The 17,130-nt window shown below is 61.3% G+C and overlaps 1 protein-coding gene and 2 long non-coding RNA genes across 3 annotated transcripts; 1 reads left to right on the forward strand and 2 right to left on the reverse strand.

Moving 5' to 3' along the window:
- Nucleotides 1–4,140: 4,140 nt before the first annotated feature.
- LOC309837382 (thyrotropin-releasing hormone receptor-like) lies at nt 4,141–7,689 on the reverse strand (the record flags this gene model as incomplete). Its single annotated transcript, XM_082677842.1, has 4 exons — nt 4,141–4,857; nt 6,953–7,383; nt 7,425–7,622; nt 7,673–7,689. The coding sequence occupies 4 exons, from the start codon at nt 7,687–7,689 to the stop codon at nt 4,550–4,552; spliced, it is 954 nt and encodes a 317-aa protein (XP_082533968.1). The 3' UTR covers nt 4,141–4,549.
- Nucleotides 7,690–7,829: 140 nt separating this feature from the next.
- Nucleotides 7,830–9,683, reverse strand: LOC309837158. The gene is made up of 3 exons (XR_014298218.1): nt 9,611–9,683; nt 7,971–8,068; nt 7,830–7,866 (listed from the first exon to the last, which is right to left on the reverse strand). It is a non-coding gene; the product is annotated as an uncharacterized lncRNA (long non-coding RNA).
- Nucleotides 9,684–9,778: 95 nt separating this feature from the next.
- Nucleotides 9,779–11,546, forward strand: LOC309837157. Its single transcript, XR_014298217.1, has 3 exons — nt 9,779–9,869; nt 10,783–10,880; nt 11,372–11,546. It is a non-coding gene; the product is annotated as an uncharacterized lncRNA (long non-coding RNA).
- Nucleotides 11,547–17,130: the final 5,584 nt, after the last annotated feature.

The raw sequence follows: 17,130 nt of genomic DNA on the forward strand, positions 1-17,130 counted from the left end.
CCCTTCGTGTCCACGCACAAAGCTCAAGAAACTGCAAACAGGCTTCTTACCTCCACGATGGTGACTTCAGGTACCCCTGGGCCGTCCACTGAGTGCCGCTGGCTCCACCCAGCCCTGTGACAACCGAAAAACCGCCTCGCAGGCCGGTGAGGTGGGTGAGAGCCGCGCCGGAGGACACCAGCACCGGGCAAATCGAGGGAAAACAAGCTCTGGGCCCAGTGCCTGCTGGGATGTCGGGAGGAGGAGGCGAACACGTGAGCAATTGAGTGGATACTAACTCAGCACACCTGCGCCCCTGCGGCCTTCACAAGAAACACGCGGGCCGCCGTGGGGCCCGCTCAGCCCGCAGTGACAGCCAAACCGCAGACCCAGAGCAAGCGGGGGGCTCCCCGGGGCCGAAGACCAGACGTCCCGGCAGGCGGCCCTGCCCTGGGCTCCTGTGGGGGGGAGGAGAGGTGTGACGGGGGTGCCTGCGGGTGACAGGGGTGGTCTCCAGCTGGGCTTGCTTGGCAATCAGGGGAATCTCGGTCAGCTGAACGGGAAATGGTTTTCTCCGTAGCTAGTTTCAGGGGAACAAGTGGCTCTAATCTCAGCGAATCAACCACGAGATGAAGATCGGGGAGCTGGAGGCTCAGGGTCTGGCCTAGTCGTAGGTAACCCCGGGGGTATCTGGGGTCCTCACGGGGGTCCTGAGGAAGAGTGAATCAACTTCACTTCATTCGGGGGAGGCTCTGCAGTAAGCCTTCTCCCAGGGCGCTTCGAGAAACAAGGCGTTTGTGAGGCTTCTTACTTGCCCCTGTTTCCTGGGAGCACAGGCTCAGAGGGGACGCCGCCCAGACACCCTGGCTGCTCCAGCATTTCCCAGGGGAGCCCACTGCCCCCAGGGCCCAGCGCTGAGCTGGGCAGTGTGGCGATGTCTCTGCACCCACGGCGGCCCCTGCTGGAGGTGGGGGGAGTGGGTGACCCACACAGGCTCCTGGAGAGGGGGCAGCAGGAGTCGCTGGCTCCGCCCGCGCTGGGCCAGCACCGGGCCCCACGCCCTCGGCAGCCCTTTGGCATCCACCCCGAGGGCCACACACACTCATCACAGAGCAGAGCCTCGGGGGGAGGGGGGGCGCTCCGAATGGCACCCAGTAAGCCAGCACCAGACATGCTGTCCCGATGGCCCAAGGGCGCTGCACGGCACACCCCGCCCGGGGCCCTGGCACCGTCCCTTTTCCGAGCACTGTTTTGTGGGCCTGTTCCCAGGCAGCACCCGCTCTAACCTCTAACTGCTGCATCTACTCCCACGTGGCGACAGCTCCTCTGCGTCGTCCAGGACAGCTTGAGTTCTGAGCCGCCGCAGGTCAGGCTTCACACACGTCCCCGCGGGCCTCCCAGCCCAGCTGGGAGTGAACCCCTGGTGTCACCCTCCACACACCAAAGCTGCCTCGCTTTTAGCCCCTTGGGGTGGGAAATCTACCAGAGCACAGTGCTGGCCCGTGTCCCCTTAACCTGGGGGGGCTGCCTGTCACAGGCGCTGTCACAGTTAAGGGCTGGGGCGCCCAGCGGGGGGGCTGGGGCTGTCTGCCTGTCCTGGCGCGTCCCGTAGCGCGGAGCGGGTTGTCGCGGATTTGTTTCCCACCCAGGGCAGTGCTCCCGCCGAGCAGCTCTGGCCCCTCTCCTGCAGGCGCCCAGAACCCCGGGCCCAGGCCCAGCGCTGGTATTTTTGAGGCTCCCCAGGGGGTGGGACATGGGACCGGCTATTGTGAGAACCAGGAAATAGAAGCCGGAGCGACTGAGCGAGGGGCTTCAGGGGGAGGGCCTGACGCACACCAGGTCTGGGGAGCCCTGGACCACCCAACAGCGCTCCTGAGAGCTGTATGTAAAGCGAAGCCACAGCACAGGCTTACTCCTGGGCAGCGGGGCAGCGCTTTGGGGTCCTCTCTGACTTTCAGAAGTTCCCTTTTTTCCTTTGCAGGGGCGTGGGGTGCCCAAATTAACTTATTTCCTGATTTGCGCCCATGTCCTGGGTAGGGACAATAAAGCAGTCACCCTCCCTGGCAGGGACATGTCCCGATGCCAAAAGAAAGGAGCAGAGCGGTTCAGACAGCGGGCCCGGCACAGCGGTGAGGCCGGACCCCCGTGACAAGTACCCTCCCTCGGCCCGGTCTTAACTGCGTGCAGGGGCACCCGAGCCCAGGTGTGTGACGGAGCGACAGGAAGAGTATCAAGAAAGGCCAGGAGGAGACCCGAAGGCTCACAGCGGGGGCTCGGTTTGGCCGGAGAGGTAACCTCAGCGTCAGGAGACCGTCCAGAAGGTACCAGAAACAAAGCCTGAAGCCAGGAACAGAGGAAGCAGGAAAAGCTGTCCCAGCTGTGCTGCGTCCGTCGGCGCCCACGCAGGAAGGCCTGCAGAGCTCGTCTCCATTTCACAGATGAAGGAAGAAGGGGCCACGGCTCAGGTCTCGGGACAGCAAGTAACGCGGCCGGGGCTGGCCTCTTAACACCAGTGCCCAGACTTGGGCCCCGCACACCCTCAGTGGCCACAGGAGATGCTCACGCCCAGGCAGCCTCCATCCCTCGAGCTCAGCCACAAGGTCAAGGTGAGGGCGCCCTCCGTCCAGTGAGGCCCCATTTCTCATCGTCCCCCATCTGTCCCTCGGCTCTCTCTGGGGACAGACCCCACCACGGCCCCAGCTTTCAGGACGCCCTTCCTCCCTGACCGAAGTAATTCCCCATTCCCACCTCTTTCCATCCTGGAAGTCACATTTGGGCGACCTCTGGACACACAGACGTCCTCCCAAACAAGTGTCCACGGAAAATATGCTTTAATGAGCATCACCGGGGCCCAAGAGGAAAATAACTTCGGAGAGAACGGGGATGGGGTCAGGGACCTGTGCCTTTGGCCTAACGAGCTTTGCGGTCAGGAGTTCAGCGGCTCACCCACAGGGGACAGGTGACCGCCTGAAGGTCTCCTGGCCTGTTTCCTCATCAGTAAAACCGGGAGAACTGGAGGTCCCCCTTGACAGGGTCATTGCTGCGTTAGAACGGCTGCTTGTAGCGGGCTGGCCTGGAGCCCCTGACCGTCGGTAAGGACCACCAGGAGGAGGGTCCGGCGTGGACAGGCGGCAGGCAAGGGGCTAGCGGGGCCCGCCGGCTGCGGCTGTCACGTGACCACGGCCACACCCACTCACACCCACGCTCTCCCCTCATTGGTGGATCAGCAGGATGGACAGCCGCGAGCACCAATGGAAGGCCGGGCATCAGTTCGTACTGCTTGGCCGACACCATCCGGCCCCTGTAAATAGGCCGCGTCCTGCCCCGGGGCCCGGACGGCTCAACGCATAGCAGGCCGCCCGCCGGGCCCTTGACCTGAGGGCTAGCTCTGGGGTCCCAGGTCCTGGCCGCTCGCATGTGGCCCTCGGCCCAGCGGAGCTTGGAGTCACAGGAGAGGTGACAACCGCTAATCTGTGTCCCCGCCCGCGACTTTGAAAGCACTTTCCATACAGAGTCTCGCCTGGGAAGTGGCGGGAAGAAACTGAGGCCTGAGGTTCTGAGAACCGGGCCAGGCAACGGTCCCACGCCCCAGCTGGCCCAGAAACACATCTGGCTCCCCCGCGGAGGGCTTCTTCTGCCACCTGACGCCTGAATTGTCAATGCCTTTGGCTGCAGTGTTCCACCCACAAAAGAGATGGAGTCCGAGAGAAGCCTGGGGCCTGGCCGTCCCACGCCCTGACCTGCCCCTCCGGTGCTGGGTGTAGAGGGCGGTGGTCAGCAAAGCGGGCCCCACGAGAGCAGAGCTTGAACACCTCGGGCGAGGGGGTTCAGGAAGGCTTCCTGTTTCTGGCTGAGGGCCCCAAAGAAACACAGCGCTCTGCTCTGTGACCCAAGGCAACACCACTCAGGGCTTGTGGTCCAGGGACAGACAGAGCTCAAAGGGGAGGAGGCCGGAGGCCCGGGTACCGGCCAGCCTCAGCACATGTGAGTGGCGAGTCTGCCAGCGGTGTCTGGGTGTCAGCGGTAGAGCTGGGTACCCTTTCTATGTGGTACCAGGTGGCACCGTCCCGCTTGGAAAACGTCGCAACACGGGCTCTGCCCACAGCCAGACTGACACAGGCTATCATGAGAGACTGGAAATGCATTGCTGTAATACCCATCAGGTGGAAAACAGAGTGCTTAAACGAATGAATAATAACAGATGGAAGGTCCCAACTTTACACCAGTGAAGGCTGGCACCCTCCCAGCTTCTTCCTGCTCCTACTCCCCCCCCCACTTCCAGAGGAGGGGAGGGAGCTACCCAAATGGAGTCCAGCCACCGGGCCAGAACTAGGACACGTGACCAGTCCTCGTTCATGGGGAGGGAAGGCACCGGGGACCCAGAAGAGCCGTTGGCAAAGGAGTGTCTCCCCTCTCCTGGCCCTGCCAGCCACCAGAGGACAGGACCCAGCACAGGAGCAAACCGAGGGAGGCGAGAGGGGCTGGGCAGGGGGAGGGCAGGCCTCAGACGGTGCTGAAACCAGGCCCCTCCTCCTGGAGTGGGGGCCCAGCTGCCTGAGGGCCCGTGACCTCACTCCCGCGGGTCTGCGTCTTCTGGGGTCCACGCCGTAGCTGGTGGAGCTGAGGCCAGCCGTGCGCCTCTCTGGCTCCTCCATCCCGCCCCTGCACAGCCGCTGGAAGGCAGCCGGAACTTCGGGGACGTGAGGCTGTAGATGACGGGGCTGATGGCGCTGTTGGTGTAGACACAGGTGCGGCACAAGAGGAGCCCCCAGGGGTCCAAGAAAGGCCAGGCCACAAAGGAGTAGAGGAGCACCAGTGTGCGGTAGGGCATCCACAGGACGGCAAAGAGTGGCACGACTCCACCAGCATCGGGGTGACCTGCAGGGCGGGAGGGCAGGGGTGGGAAGGCCCTGGCACCCGGCACACCAAGTGACCGAGGGACATGGCTCCTGCCTCAGGGCATGTTTGCTAAGTGATGAGAACGTTACTACAATAATCACTCAAACTACCACTGCGTATGGCTCTGTGCTAAACGTTTCCTGTGCAGGAGCCCGGGGCCGGCATTCAGAGCTGCGCTGGTTGATACGCTCATGAAATAGCCCCACTTCAGGTGGTAAATACTCACTGCCCTGAGCCCCCTGGCGCACCCTATCCCCCAGACCTCTCAGACGCCCAGCAAGTGAAGACCGGATGCCTGGAGCGGGGCCTCGGGCCCGGGGTGACACAGGAAGGCCCCAGGTGGACGCTGTGGCACTCAGGTTACGTCCCCTGCACCGGGCCCTCCAGTGGTTCTGTTTTCATCTCCACATGAAGGACGAGGAAGCAGGGAGTTCCCTGGTGGTCCAGTGGTTAGAACTCGGCACTTTCACTGCCAGACCCAGGTTCAATCCCTGGTCTGGGAACTAAGATCCCGCAAGCCACGCAGACAAAAAAAAAAAAAGGAGGAGAGGAAGCAGAGGCTCAGAGTGAAGGATGACACGGCACATGCACCACGAACCAGCTTCTCCTGCAGCCCGCCTGTGCTCACCACTGTCCTGAGTGGCCCAGCCAGCCATGGTCATATCCCCATTCTACACCCAAATCTGTTCTTTCAGCCCAGGAGTGAGTTGCCAGGCCCAGAAGACAATCCTGTCAGGAGGGGGGCTGAGGACAGGGACACTCTGGGCTCTTCCACCTCACTTCCAGCTGCCAGCCCAGGGTCCCGGCTTCTCTTTGAGGGAGGAGGGTCAATGGTAGGGGAAGGGGCACATGTCCTGGCCACCTCCGAGGGCAGCCTCCACTGACCCACACAAGGAGCTTCCTATGGGCCCCAGAACTGAGGGGAGGTCTCAGGGGGGCCTGTCATCTGCTCTAGGCTTGGGCCCTCCCTGCTGCCACCTTCAGGATGCAGGGGCAGTGGGTGGGAGCATGGGTGCTGGAGCCGGCAGGCGTAAGCTGTGTGACCTTGGGCAGCCCACTTAACCTCTCTGAGCCTCCCTCTTCCACTTGTGGCATCAGGAGAATAGCAGTGTCCTTCCCGGGTCTGTGGAGGGGTAGTGGGGAGAGGGGTCCCCATGAAGTCGTCACTCTTTTGCCCCAGGAAGTTCGACATCTCTCTGTCCATAGCTTTGTGCTGGGGCCAAGCTACACCCCGAGTGCAGCAGGCCTTGGCCGCTCTGTGCTTGTGGCTCTCCCTGTCTCTCCATCTCTCTCTCTGCCTCTGTCTCTCCTTCTCTCTCCGTCTCTCTCTCTCTGTCTCTCTCCCTCTGTCTCTCCATCTCTCCCTCTGTCTGTCTCTGTTTCTGTCTCTGTCTCTGTGTCTCCCTCTCTGTCTCTCCCCCTCCACTCACATCTCTGCTGCTCATCCACAGGGGCCCTCTCTGCTCAGCCTTCCCCCTGCCTCAGCCTCTCCGAGTGCCCGTGTGCTTACATGTAGGACCTGTGCACACCTGTCTGGGGCTCCAAACGTATGGGGATCCCCCTGAAACTGGAGAGGGTGCAGCCCCTCTGCTCAGAACCCCAGCTCCCTCCACTCAGAGCCAAGTGCTTCTGGGGCCCCCCATCCTTGCTGACCCTCGGTGCACCAGGCCCTCTCCCTGCCCCCCTCCCCCGCCACCTGGACCACTTCCCGGGTGTCTGCTTGGTCACCTCATATCTTTATTCAGTCATCACCTCAGCAAGGTCTTCCCGAACTTTCCCCTAAACTCCCACTCCCCCAGGCTCCATTTCTTCCTCTGACAGGGTCCATGTTTACTTGTACTGCCGTGAGCCCCGGGGGCGGGATGTGTATCTTGTTCTGTTCTCCCCTGTGTCCCCGCACCTAGGAACTGGCCTGGCACACAGTCAGTGCCCAAGGGACACCTGCCGAGTGAGTGGGTGGACGAACGAGGAGCCAGCACCCCCTCTCTGTCCATTCACGCCTCTGCCGCATCTCCCTGCCTCTCTGCAAACCAACCCCGCCCACCCCTGCTCCCCACTGGCCACCCCTGCCCACCTGCTTCCTGGAAGAAGGGGAGCCTCTGGCCCCGGAGCAGCTGCCCGCTGCACCCCGCCTGGCCCACGGAGCTGCCTCCCCTGGGTTCTGGGCTCTGGCCAGTCCTCATCACCCCCGTGCTGGCCCCCGAGCTGGTCCCCGAGCTGTGGCAGGTGGGCCGGGGAGCTCTGGAACAAGACCGCTGGTCCCCGAGCTGTGGCAGGTGGGCCGGGGAGCTCTGGAACAAGACTGTCAGTGGCAGAGGTGAGAGGAGAAGCCCGCTTCCCGGCGCCTGCCCCCGCCCTTGCCGGTTTCCTGCAGGGTCCCACACAGCGTCCCCTCCATAAATGGGGAGCAGACTCAGTTTACCAAGGCTCGTGGCCAGGAAGTCCTGGCCTGCAGGAGGGGTTGGGGTGTACCTCCCTCTCCGCGGCGAACGCGGGACGGAGGAGTTGGAGGCACAGATGCCCAGTCGGTGTGGCCGCAGACCCACTGCCCAGCCAAGCTTTGGGAGACGGTGGGCAGCCCGGCAGCCGCCAGCACAGTAAGGTCTGCCAGGGCCAGGCTGACCAGGGAGCAGTTGGTGGGCGTGTGCACGTCCCGTGTGGTCAGCACCACCACGGCGTTGCCCACAATGCCCACGGCGCACACAAGGAACACCAGGAAGACCGAGACCATCGTGTACTCGGGGCTGGGGACGGCATCATGGGAACCAGGGCCACGGCGCTGGGGCTGCCCGGCCCGCTCCCGTCTTCCATGATGGCTGTGCAGGCGCTGGAGGGGGAGGGGACTCTGGGAGGCGTCCACACCAGCGGCCGGGCCTCACGCTGCCTCTCCAGAGAGCCTGGCCCCACGGACACGCAGGGACCGGGCGCCCGTGACGTGACTGCTTGGCCAGGCGAGGGACAGAACAGGGATGCTCCTTCTGGCCTGTGCTGTAAGTACAGTCAGTGAGCCGCTGGCTCTGCCAGCCTCAGTCCCCTGGAACGTAAATGCAGACAACCGTCATACCTAAGATGCGAGACGGAGCGGAGGTTACCTGGGAGGACGCGCCTCCGGAGCGCTCAGCGGCCAGCTGCCCCCTGTCACTAGGAAGCCACACAGCACGTCCAAGCCCCAGCCAGCTCGTCTGTGAACCTGGGGGAATCAAGACACCTGCTTCTCAGGGACACGGTGAGAGTCCCACAAAACGGCAGGCACGGAAATTTTGGGGCCCGGAGCCTGGCACCTGTCGCATGTCCGTTACTAATGTTAAACTTGAGGCTTTAATCACCCTGGGCCTCAGTCTCCCCATCCTTCAGGGGGTCCTAGCTCAATCCCGGGTGGGCTGTGCGGAGCGGATGAGACGGGAACACCCAGGGCATCCGCAGGGCCCCAGCCGCGGCTACGCGGGCTCTGCTCCCTCTTGCTCTGGAAACGCCAGGGTCAGCCAGCCCCCCTCCACCCATCGGGGTTCATAGGCACCCCTCTCCCTTCTCAGCTCCTGGAGTGATGGCAAAAAGGGTTTGTATCGTGAGCGGATTGAGGGGTGAAGTCACAGCTGGGACTCAGGCAAACGGGTGAAGGCCCAGGGCACACGCAACACTGATGCCACACGATACACAGCACACGTACACACGCACACCACGCACCACGCACCTCCAGCCTTTAACCCCGTAGGTGTCACCAGCCAGCAGTGCCGCGTGCCAGCTCCCTCAGAGCGCAGCCTCGCCCCTGGCAGCCCCGCCTCCCCGCTGGACAGGCGACCCAGGACCAGAGCGGAGCCGGAGCTCTGCTGAGCAGACGGATCCAAGGCTGACCCCACCAGAGCTTCACAGGGGGGCCCCCGCTGTGGCCACGGGGCAGGGCCCAGGGCGCAGAGTTAGGGCGGGGCTGGGAGAGAGCTGGTGGCCCCAGGATGCCGGCCACACGCCCACGCACACATACAATACACACAGCACACCTGCACCGCACACGCGTGCAACAGTCACATGGTGTTCACACACGCGCATACGAATGCTGCCCACACAGACAGCCCAACTGCCCCTGTGCACAGCAACACACAGAAATGCAGACACACACAACACACGCGAACCAAACCCCCTGCACAGCATACCCGCCACACACAACGACACACACACACACACACGCACCCACTTCTGCATGCACACACTTACCCACGCACACCTGTACCCACAACACAGGGGCCAAAAGCACACACAAGTACACGAATGCACATCACAACCCAGGCATCTGTGCTGCAGCTAAAGACACACCCCGTCCACGCTCACACACCAGGTGCACAAGCACCAGAACACACGCCACACACCTGGGCCCACAGGCGTCTGCAGACACTCCCACACACGGATCCACGCGGCCTGAGGCCCCTCGCTCTCCCGGAAAAGAGCCTCTCTCCCGTTTAGCTGGAGGAGACGATGGCCCCAGGGTCACAGCAGCCGCCGCGACCCCAAAGCCGGCGGCCCGGGGTCAGGACAGACCCAGAGCTCTCCCAGCAGCCCCCCACCCCCGTGTGCAAGGGCCCCTGCGGCCCGGCGCTCATCCGGCGGTCCCTGCCGCCTCGGTGTCTCGGGGTCCCCCTCCTGCTCACCTCCATCCCCCTCCTGCCTGCGCGAGCCTGTCTGAACAAAGCCTTCCACCGGGCGGGCAGCCGGGACCACCGTCTCCCAGTTGAGAACTTACCCAGCGAAGAGCCTCAGCACCTTGCTCCTGCCAGAGGGGGACAGAGGCAGAAGAGAGCCGACCCCACAGCAAGGCTTCTGGTTCTGCAGGCTGCAGTGCCGCCCACAGACGCGCTGCGTGCTCACACGCATGCGCCCTCGCCAACCTCTCCCCGCCCCCCGCCTGCCGCCCTTGCTGGGCTGGAGGCAGCCGAGGCAGCTTCCCCCGCAGGGACACCTGTGAGAAGAAAGCCCAACCCCCTGCCTTCCCCAGGCCACAGGTTCGCCAGGCTGGGAAGGACCCCGCTAGCCCGCTGAGCCCCTAGAGCCTGACAGGAAGAGGCGGAGACCCAGGGAGGAGGTGGGGAGGGCGTGAGCTGGTCCCCTTACCTGGGAGGCTGGGATTACCGGGGCGGGGGGCGGGGGGCTCCGATGTCTGGAATCTGAAGGTGAGTCTGGTGTGGGGACCGCCCCCCGAGGGCCTTCCACTGTGATCTGGAGAGGCGGAGGGGACCCTGAGCGGAGCGCCGTGCTGGCTGGGAGGCTGAGGCCCGGGCAGGGGTGCAGGAGCGGGACTGGGGCCCTGGCTTGGGGGCTCCAGGGAGCAGGGGTGCCCCGCCCTTCCTGCCGGGCTGGGGCTGCCGCTGTGCACCCCACGGCTGGCACACCTTCTCTTAGCCCGAAGGGGCCCCTCCGCTGGCTCAGAAAGCAGGAATCGCAGCTGGCACCCCCAAATGGCCAGCGGCCTGGCTCTTCCAAGGCATTTAAAGTGCAGATTCCGGTGCCAGGCCCGGATGCCTCAGGCTGGAGGGACCTGGGTAGCGTGCGGTCCCTGGCCACCAAATGGAGCGTCCAGGCGAAGTGCCCTTGAATACGTCTCCCAGAAAGACCAGCGACACCTAGTGTCTTTTCTTGCTTCTTCACGTCTTGATTTTGGAGCACAGTATACGCAGGGAAAGGTGCACGAAACATGAAACCACGGTTGAATGAGTAGAGCGAGCACAAGGCTGCCACGCCCGCCCCCACCCTGGGGGCGTCCCCATCACTGTCTTGTGTCGTGCCCGCCTCGGAGCTTTCTATAACCAGAGCCACTGCAACTGTGTCCTGCTTATTCGCTGACACCGGCGGGTGGGGACTCCCCTGGCTGTGTTAACCACTCATCCGTTTCCCCTGCTGTGTGATTCTCTGCCGTAGGGCTGGGCTGCAGCATGTCCACGCAGGATGGACTCTCAGTGCACTTCTGGGTTGTTTCCAGTTTGGGGGAATCAGACGCCACTGTGGTGAACACTCCTGTATGTGAATCCTCGCTGAGTGCATTTTCATCTGCTTGGTCCCTAAGATGTGATTCCCAGGACCTGGCTGGACACAGAGATGCGTGGAGGCGGGGGGAGGGCCGCTGGGGAGGAGAAAGGGCGGCAGAAGCGACAGCATGCCGGGCTGGCTGTGGTCCCACTGCCCCAAACATGGCAGCCCAGCTGCCCACTGGGGCTGCCTGGAGCACTGGGAGGGCCACACGGAGGGCTCCGCAGTACCTGGTGGGCAGGGGATCTCCCTGGCTCTCCCTGCCACCCCTAGCCCACCTCCTGCACCTCTCCCCTCTCCTCCAGAATGGCCCTCCCCTGGGAATTCCACTCCCAGGACCGCTCTCGACTGCTGTCCTGCTGTCTGGTGCTGAAATCACCAGGCTGGACCACAATCTGTCTCCAGCCTCACATTCGGCCCTCGCGCTACACCACTCGCCTGGCTCTCGGGCGCAAGACTCCTCTTTCTCTCTCTCGGACAGGAAAAAGGTGCCAGAGGGGCAGAGGCATCGCCGCCCGGCACCTATGTATAGACTGCCTCACCCGCCCTGAGTTCTCACCCACTAGCTCACCTGTGGACAGACCACAACCCGCAGACTTGCCTGCGTCTCCACCCGCCGGGTGCCCCTGGAGTCCTGCAGCCAGCAACACCCCGCCCGAGCAGCCCAGAGACCCTCGGTGGCTTCTCCCAGGTATGACGCAGTTACGGAGCTCTTGTTCACAGTAAGGCAACTCGCTGACAACTTAGATGTCCACTCAGAGTGGTAAGGACTTGATGCTGTGTCCCCACAGCTGGATGTCTGGCAGTTAAAACAGATGTGGTTGAGAAAAACTGATTGGCACGCGATCCGTTGAGTTAAAGGGTGGGCTGCAGATCGTAGGTGAGCGCTCTCACCTGTTTGCAAAACGTATTCGTGTCTAGTAGCAGCCATCGTCCAGGAGCTTGGCATGTGCCAGGCGTGGGGCCCGGCCCTGGGCATCTTGTGTGGCCATCACAACTATCCCCTCATGGTGACGACTGTTATTGTCGCCGTTTTTCAGAAGAGAAAGCAGAGCCTCACAGGCACAAGTTGGTTAGCTCAAAGCCACAGAGCTAGTCAACGGTAAAGCTGGTATCTGAACCCAAATCTCTCCTTCTACAAAGTTGGTGTCCTAGGCCACAGGCTCCAGAAATGTCTGGAGAAAAGGGACACCCAGCACTTGGGTCACCTTGTTTCTCTGTCTGCATCGATAAACGTGGGTTGATTCTGTAGTTAGGAAAAGAGACAAGGGATTTCCCTGGTGGCGCAGTGGATAAGACTCTGAGCTACCACTGCGGGGGGCCTGGGTTCGATCCCTGGTCAGGGAACTAGACCCCACATGCATGCCACAACTAAGAGTTCACATGCCGCAACTAAGGAGCCAGTGAGCTGCAACTAAGGAGCCAGCCTGCTGCAACTTAAGACCACGTGCAACCAAATAAATAAATATTTTTTTAATATATTGTAAAAAGAAAGAAAGAAAAGGAGATGAAATGCCCCACTGAAAGGCTGCCTGTCTCATGGGATCCTTCCTGTATTTGGTCCCAAGGCCCTCCACCTTGATGCCCTGCTACTCCCTGGAACCATCTAGACGTCTCCACGGCCCAGGATCCAAAGCGTAAATGTCTGGTCCTATGTCAGAGGCCCTTCTGGCTGGTCGGTGGCCACACTGTCTGGTTATTAATGAATGTTTGAGCAGCACGCCTGCGTATTTGTGGCCATGGGTTCTGCTGGAATCTGGGCAGAGAGGAGTGGATGGCTCCAGGCCAGGTGAGGAAGGCGTGGGGTGGGAGGTGCTCCTGGAGAGTGACGTGATGTCTGTGTCAAAGAAGACGGAGGCAGAGACAGAAGGCTGTAGGTATAAAGAGACTAGGCAGGGTGGTGCTTGAAAGGGGAAAAGTCACACTCAGGCAGTGAGCTCACACAGAGGCTGGGCACCTGTGGGTGGGGCGCCTGGTCCCCGCCATGGCACTGCCCCTGCCGCCTTGGTCGTCTGGTGCCAGGTGACTGGCCACCCCCAGCGCAGGACTGACACTACAGCATGCTTGTTATCCCGCCTTTCTGCCGGCGGCTCTTCTGCACGTGAGGATGGCTGGGACGGTGTCCGGCTGCCTGTCTAGTGCCCACAGGGAGGATGGGCCGGCTGGACGGGGCCTCTGCCTCTCCCTGCAGCCAGACCAGCAGACAACCGGGCTCCCGACACGACAGCTCAGCACCCTGTCCCCTGCGTCGCCAAGGCCCAGCCAGACTGAGGGGCTGCTGGGGAGCTCAGTCCTCGCAGGCAGGCAGGATCCCTTGGGGCCGTCCTGGAGCCCGGCCACCACAGTCTACTTGTCTTCAGCATAGGAAGCTGCCGGCTGGACCACAGCATGGCCTGCGGGTTCACATGGGCTCTGTTGGTGGCCGAAGTGGAGGAGGGTGTTGGGGTGTGAAAGTGCCGCACCCGGGTTGTCCACCGTGGGAGGGAACCCAGGGTCCTCGATAAAGGCCTTGAGGTGGGAACTGAGCTGACCTTCATCCCTTAGCTCAGTATTCACTCATCAGGACCTCCCTGGTGGCCCAGCGGTTAAGACGCCGCACTTTCACTGCTGAGAGCATCAGTTCGACCCCTGGTGGGGGAACTAAGATCCCACAAGCCGTGCGGCGAGGCCAAAAGAAAAAAATCATTCATTCATTCACCAGAACCAGCCTGCCCAGGCCCTGCTGTGCGACGGGCCCTGGGGCCACAGAAACAACACAGCTTCAGGCGAGGAGGTCCCAGGACCCCTTTCCCCTAACCTCCCAGCAGCCTGTGAACCTCATGAGACAGGGGCAGGCAGCCACCCGTTGGCTGGGTTTCAGGGTTGCCCCTGGATGTCTCCAGGGAGGGAAGGAAGCCAGGTGGGGTCAGTGCCGGGAACCCCATGAGGCCAGGATGGAGCCTGGAGGGACGAGGGGTCCCACGGGGTCAGCACCCCTGACGGTGGAGCACATCCTTTCCTGCGTCTGCATAGGGGCTGCTGCGATATGAGTGAGGTCTGGATGAAGATGGGGGAGTGTGCACGTGTGTGCACGTCAGGGCCCGCACATAAGCCTGCGCCCACCTGTGCCCTTCACCACGTGACCGTGAGCTAGTGCAGGGGATGGACAGCATTTGAACGTCCAGGAGCCTGAGGCCCTCCCAGCATGGGACCCCAAATGCCCGGACTGGCGCGCCCTCTGGTGGCTGACTGGCATCCGGTCGCTTGGAGAGGCGAGGACGACTGGTTCCCTCCTCCCGGTGGATCCGTCCAGCAGATTCATTTTCGCATATGGGGCTTTCAGACAGAAGCCCTCGTGCGGGGCTCACCCTCGCCCCTGGACAAATTCATAAAGACACACACGCATACGCTGAGGCATTTGGGGCGGAGTCGAGGGGATGAGCCCTGAGCGAAGGCAGAGGGCAACGTGAGCCCTGCACCCACCGTGGCGTCGGGGCACAGAAAGGAGCAAGCACAGCGGTGCTGAGCTGAGGAGGCGGGACACACCGGTGGGGCTCGAGGGGAAGCTCCCACCCTGGGGAGAACCTCAGGAACCAGCGGAAAGCACCTGGGGGGGAAGGGCCGCGGCGCGGAGCCAACAGTGTGTGGCACTGGGAGAGACAGGTTGCAGATGGAGCCTGCGGACGGGGAGGTGGGCGTAGAAGGCCTCCTCCCCGGGAGCATGGACCAGCCCTGGTGACTAGAAGCAAATCTTAACAGGGCCCAGTGATCTGCTAAAACCACCTGCCGGGAAGCATGAAGCCTCGCCTTCTTTGGGAGTAGATAATTCATCCACAACGTCCCACAGCAAATTGAAAATACAAGGCGTGTGCTGAAAAAGGGCCAGCTCGCTGAAAACCAGGGGAAACGCGGCAGACCCCCGGGTGATCCAGACGCAAGAGCTGTCAGACGGGGGCTTTCAAATAACCGCCTGCCGCGCCCTTCTTGTCAGTGCCTTGCTTAGGAGCCTCCCGTGGCCCCATGGCTCCTCAGCAGGGCACCCAGCGCCCCCTCCCACCTCGGAAGCAGCTTCGCTTCACCCCTGTATAGATTTATGTATAGATTTCTACACAGAAGCTTGGGATCCATATGTTATAATGCTAAACAATTACAATCTTGGGCTTCCCTGGTGGGGCAGTGGTTGGGAGTCCGCCTGCCGATGCAGGGGACACGGGTTCGTGCCCCGGTCCGGGAAGATCCCATACGCCGCGGAGCGGCTGGGCCCGTGAGCCATGGCCGCTGAGCCTGCGCGTCCGGAGCCTGTGCTCCGCAACGGGAGAGGCCACAGCAGTGAGAGGCCCGCGTACCGCAAAAAAAAACAAAAAATAATTACAATCTTGTAAGTATTGTGTGATATTACAATCACCTGTAAACATTTGGGCCATTTCTGGGTTTTGCCTTTGTTCTTTCGGTTATTACGAAGAGACCTATGAACATCGTTGCCGGGATGGGCAAGAGAGTCCCAGGCCAGTGGTTCTTACTCTTTCCCGGGGCCTGTTAACCTGCAGGCCGCTGGCCCACAGCCAGAGATTCTCAAGCAGCAGGAGTGGGGCAGGGCCTGAGAATGTGCATTTCTAACAAATCCCCAGGTGCTGTTGCTGTTGACGATCCAGGGACCCCGCTGTCTAGGGTGGAGCTGCTGATCCCGGGCTCTGCTCTCACTAATGCCATGCTGTTTCCCAAGGTGGTCGTGGCCCAATGCAGATTACCACACCTTTAAGTTCCCATCCAGCGTTCCACGATTATGGCCGTGCAGATGTCTGTCACAGCCCATGGCCACAGCTATTTTAATGTAGGCCCATTGGCTCAGCCGACCCAAAGGCCCTTGCCTGATGGGACCACACGTATTGTCCCACAGAATGTGGGGGGATGTGCCAGTTAATATCACCGTGGCTGCCGGTGACAGTGACCCCAAATGACCAGGGCTGGATGAAACAGATGTTTACGTTTCTCTTTTGTAACAGCCACAGCCAGAGTACCTTAATCTGGAGACAGCCTCATTCACTAGGTCACTTGGGTTTTGTGGTCCGACTGCCTGGGGTGGAATCCCAGCTCTTAGATGTTACAGTTTCTATTTCCCTGACTATAAAACGGAGAGAATGGTGGGGCTGCCTCCCAGGATTCCACGAGATCGCTGGGCACCAGACCTGCTGTGAGTCCATGTAAGGGCAGATGTTTGTGCCTGTCACCTCCTGTCTCTTCCTTCCCTCCTGAGAGGGAGGCAGCAGGGGTGAATAGCCCCACTTCGCAGAGCCGGAACACTGAGGCCTAGAGAGCACTGCTTGCATCGTTATACTTGGGGAGTCAGTGGCTCAAAGTCGAGGATTTAGATTCAGAGAGACCTGGGTTCTAATCCCACCTTGGCCATTTTCTGTCTTTCTAAATGCACCTCCCCGCCCTCCCCCATACACACACACACACACACACACACACACTCCAGATGTTGAAAACACTGTGATTAGTAACCCCAGGTGGGGGGATGGGGGGGGCCGGCAGCGGCCCGGGGGTACAGAGCCGGGGCAGCACACTCAGGGTTGGGTTTTATCTGGGGGCAGAGGGAGCTGCTGGAGGGGTCTCAGGCCGGAGTGATGAGATTGGAACCAATCCGAGATTTAGACACGTGGCTCTGAGTGCCAGGAGAGGGTAGGGCTGGGGCAGTGTCACACTGGGAAAGGGGGGAGGGGCTGGAGCTGTGGTCTTAATCCTGGCAGGTGGTGAATGTGGCTGGATCCAGAGGCGAGGGGAGGGAGAAACGGGAGGACACTCAGAGATTCACCTATGAGGAGTCCCCTCCCCCAAGCCTCTCCCACCGCCTCTCAGCTCCCACCCACCTCCTGTCCTCTACCATCTCCCTTCATTTCTTTCCTTTTGTTTTTTAATTTTCATTTATGTATTGATTGATTTTTGGCTGCGTTGGGTCTTTGTTGCCGCGCACGGGCTTTCTTTAGTTGCGGTGAGCAGGGGCTACTCTTCGTTGCGGTGCGCGGGTTTCTCATTGCGGTGGCTTCTCTAGTTGTGGAGCACGGGCTCTAGGAGGGCAGGCTTCAGTAGTTGTAGTATGCGGGCTCGGTAGTTGTGGCTCGCGGGCTCTAGAGCGCAAGCTCAGTAGTTGTGCACAGGCTTAGTTGCTCTTTTCTTAAAGAGATTCTTAAAAAAAGAATAGCTTTATTCTTAAAGAGCTTTATTTCTTAAAGAGCTTTATTTATTTATTTCTTAAAGAGC

The sequence above is a fragment of the Grampus griseus genome (genome assembly GCF_964374135.1).
Source record: "Grampus griseus genome assembly, chromosome: 19".
In the NCBI taxonomy this organism is placed as follows: domain Eukaryota; kingdom Metazoa; phylum Chordata; class Mammalia; order Artiodactyla; family Delphinidae; genus Grampus; species Grampus griseus.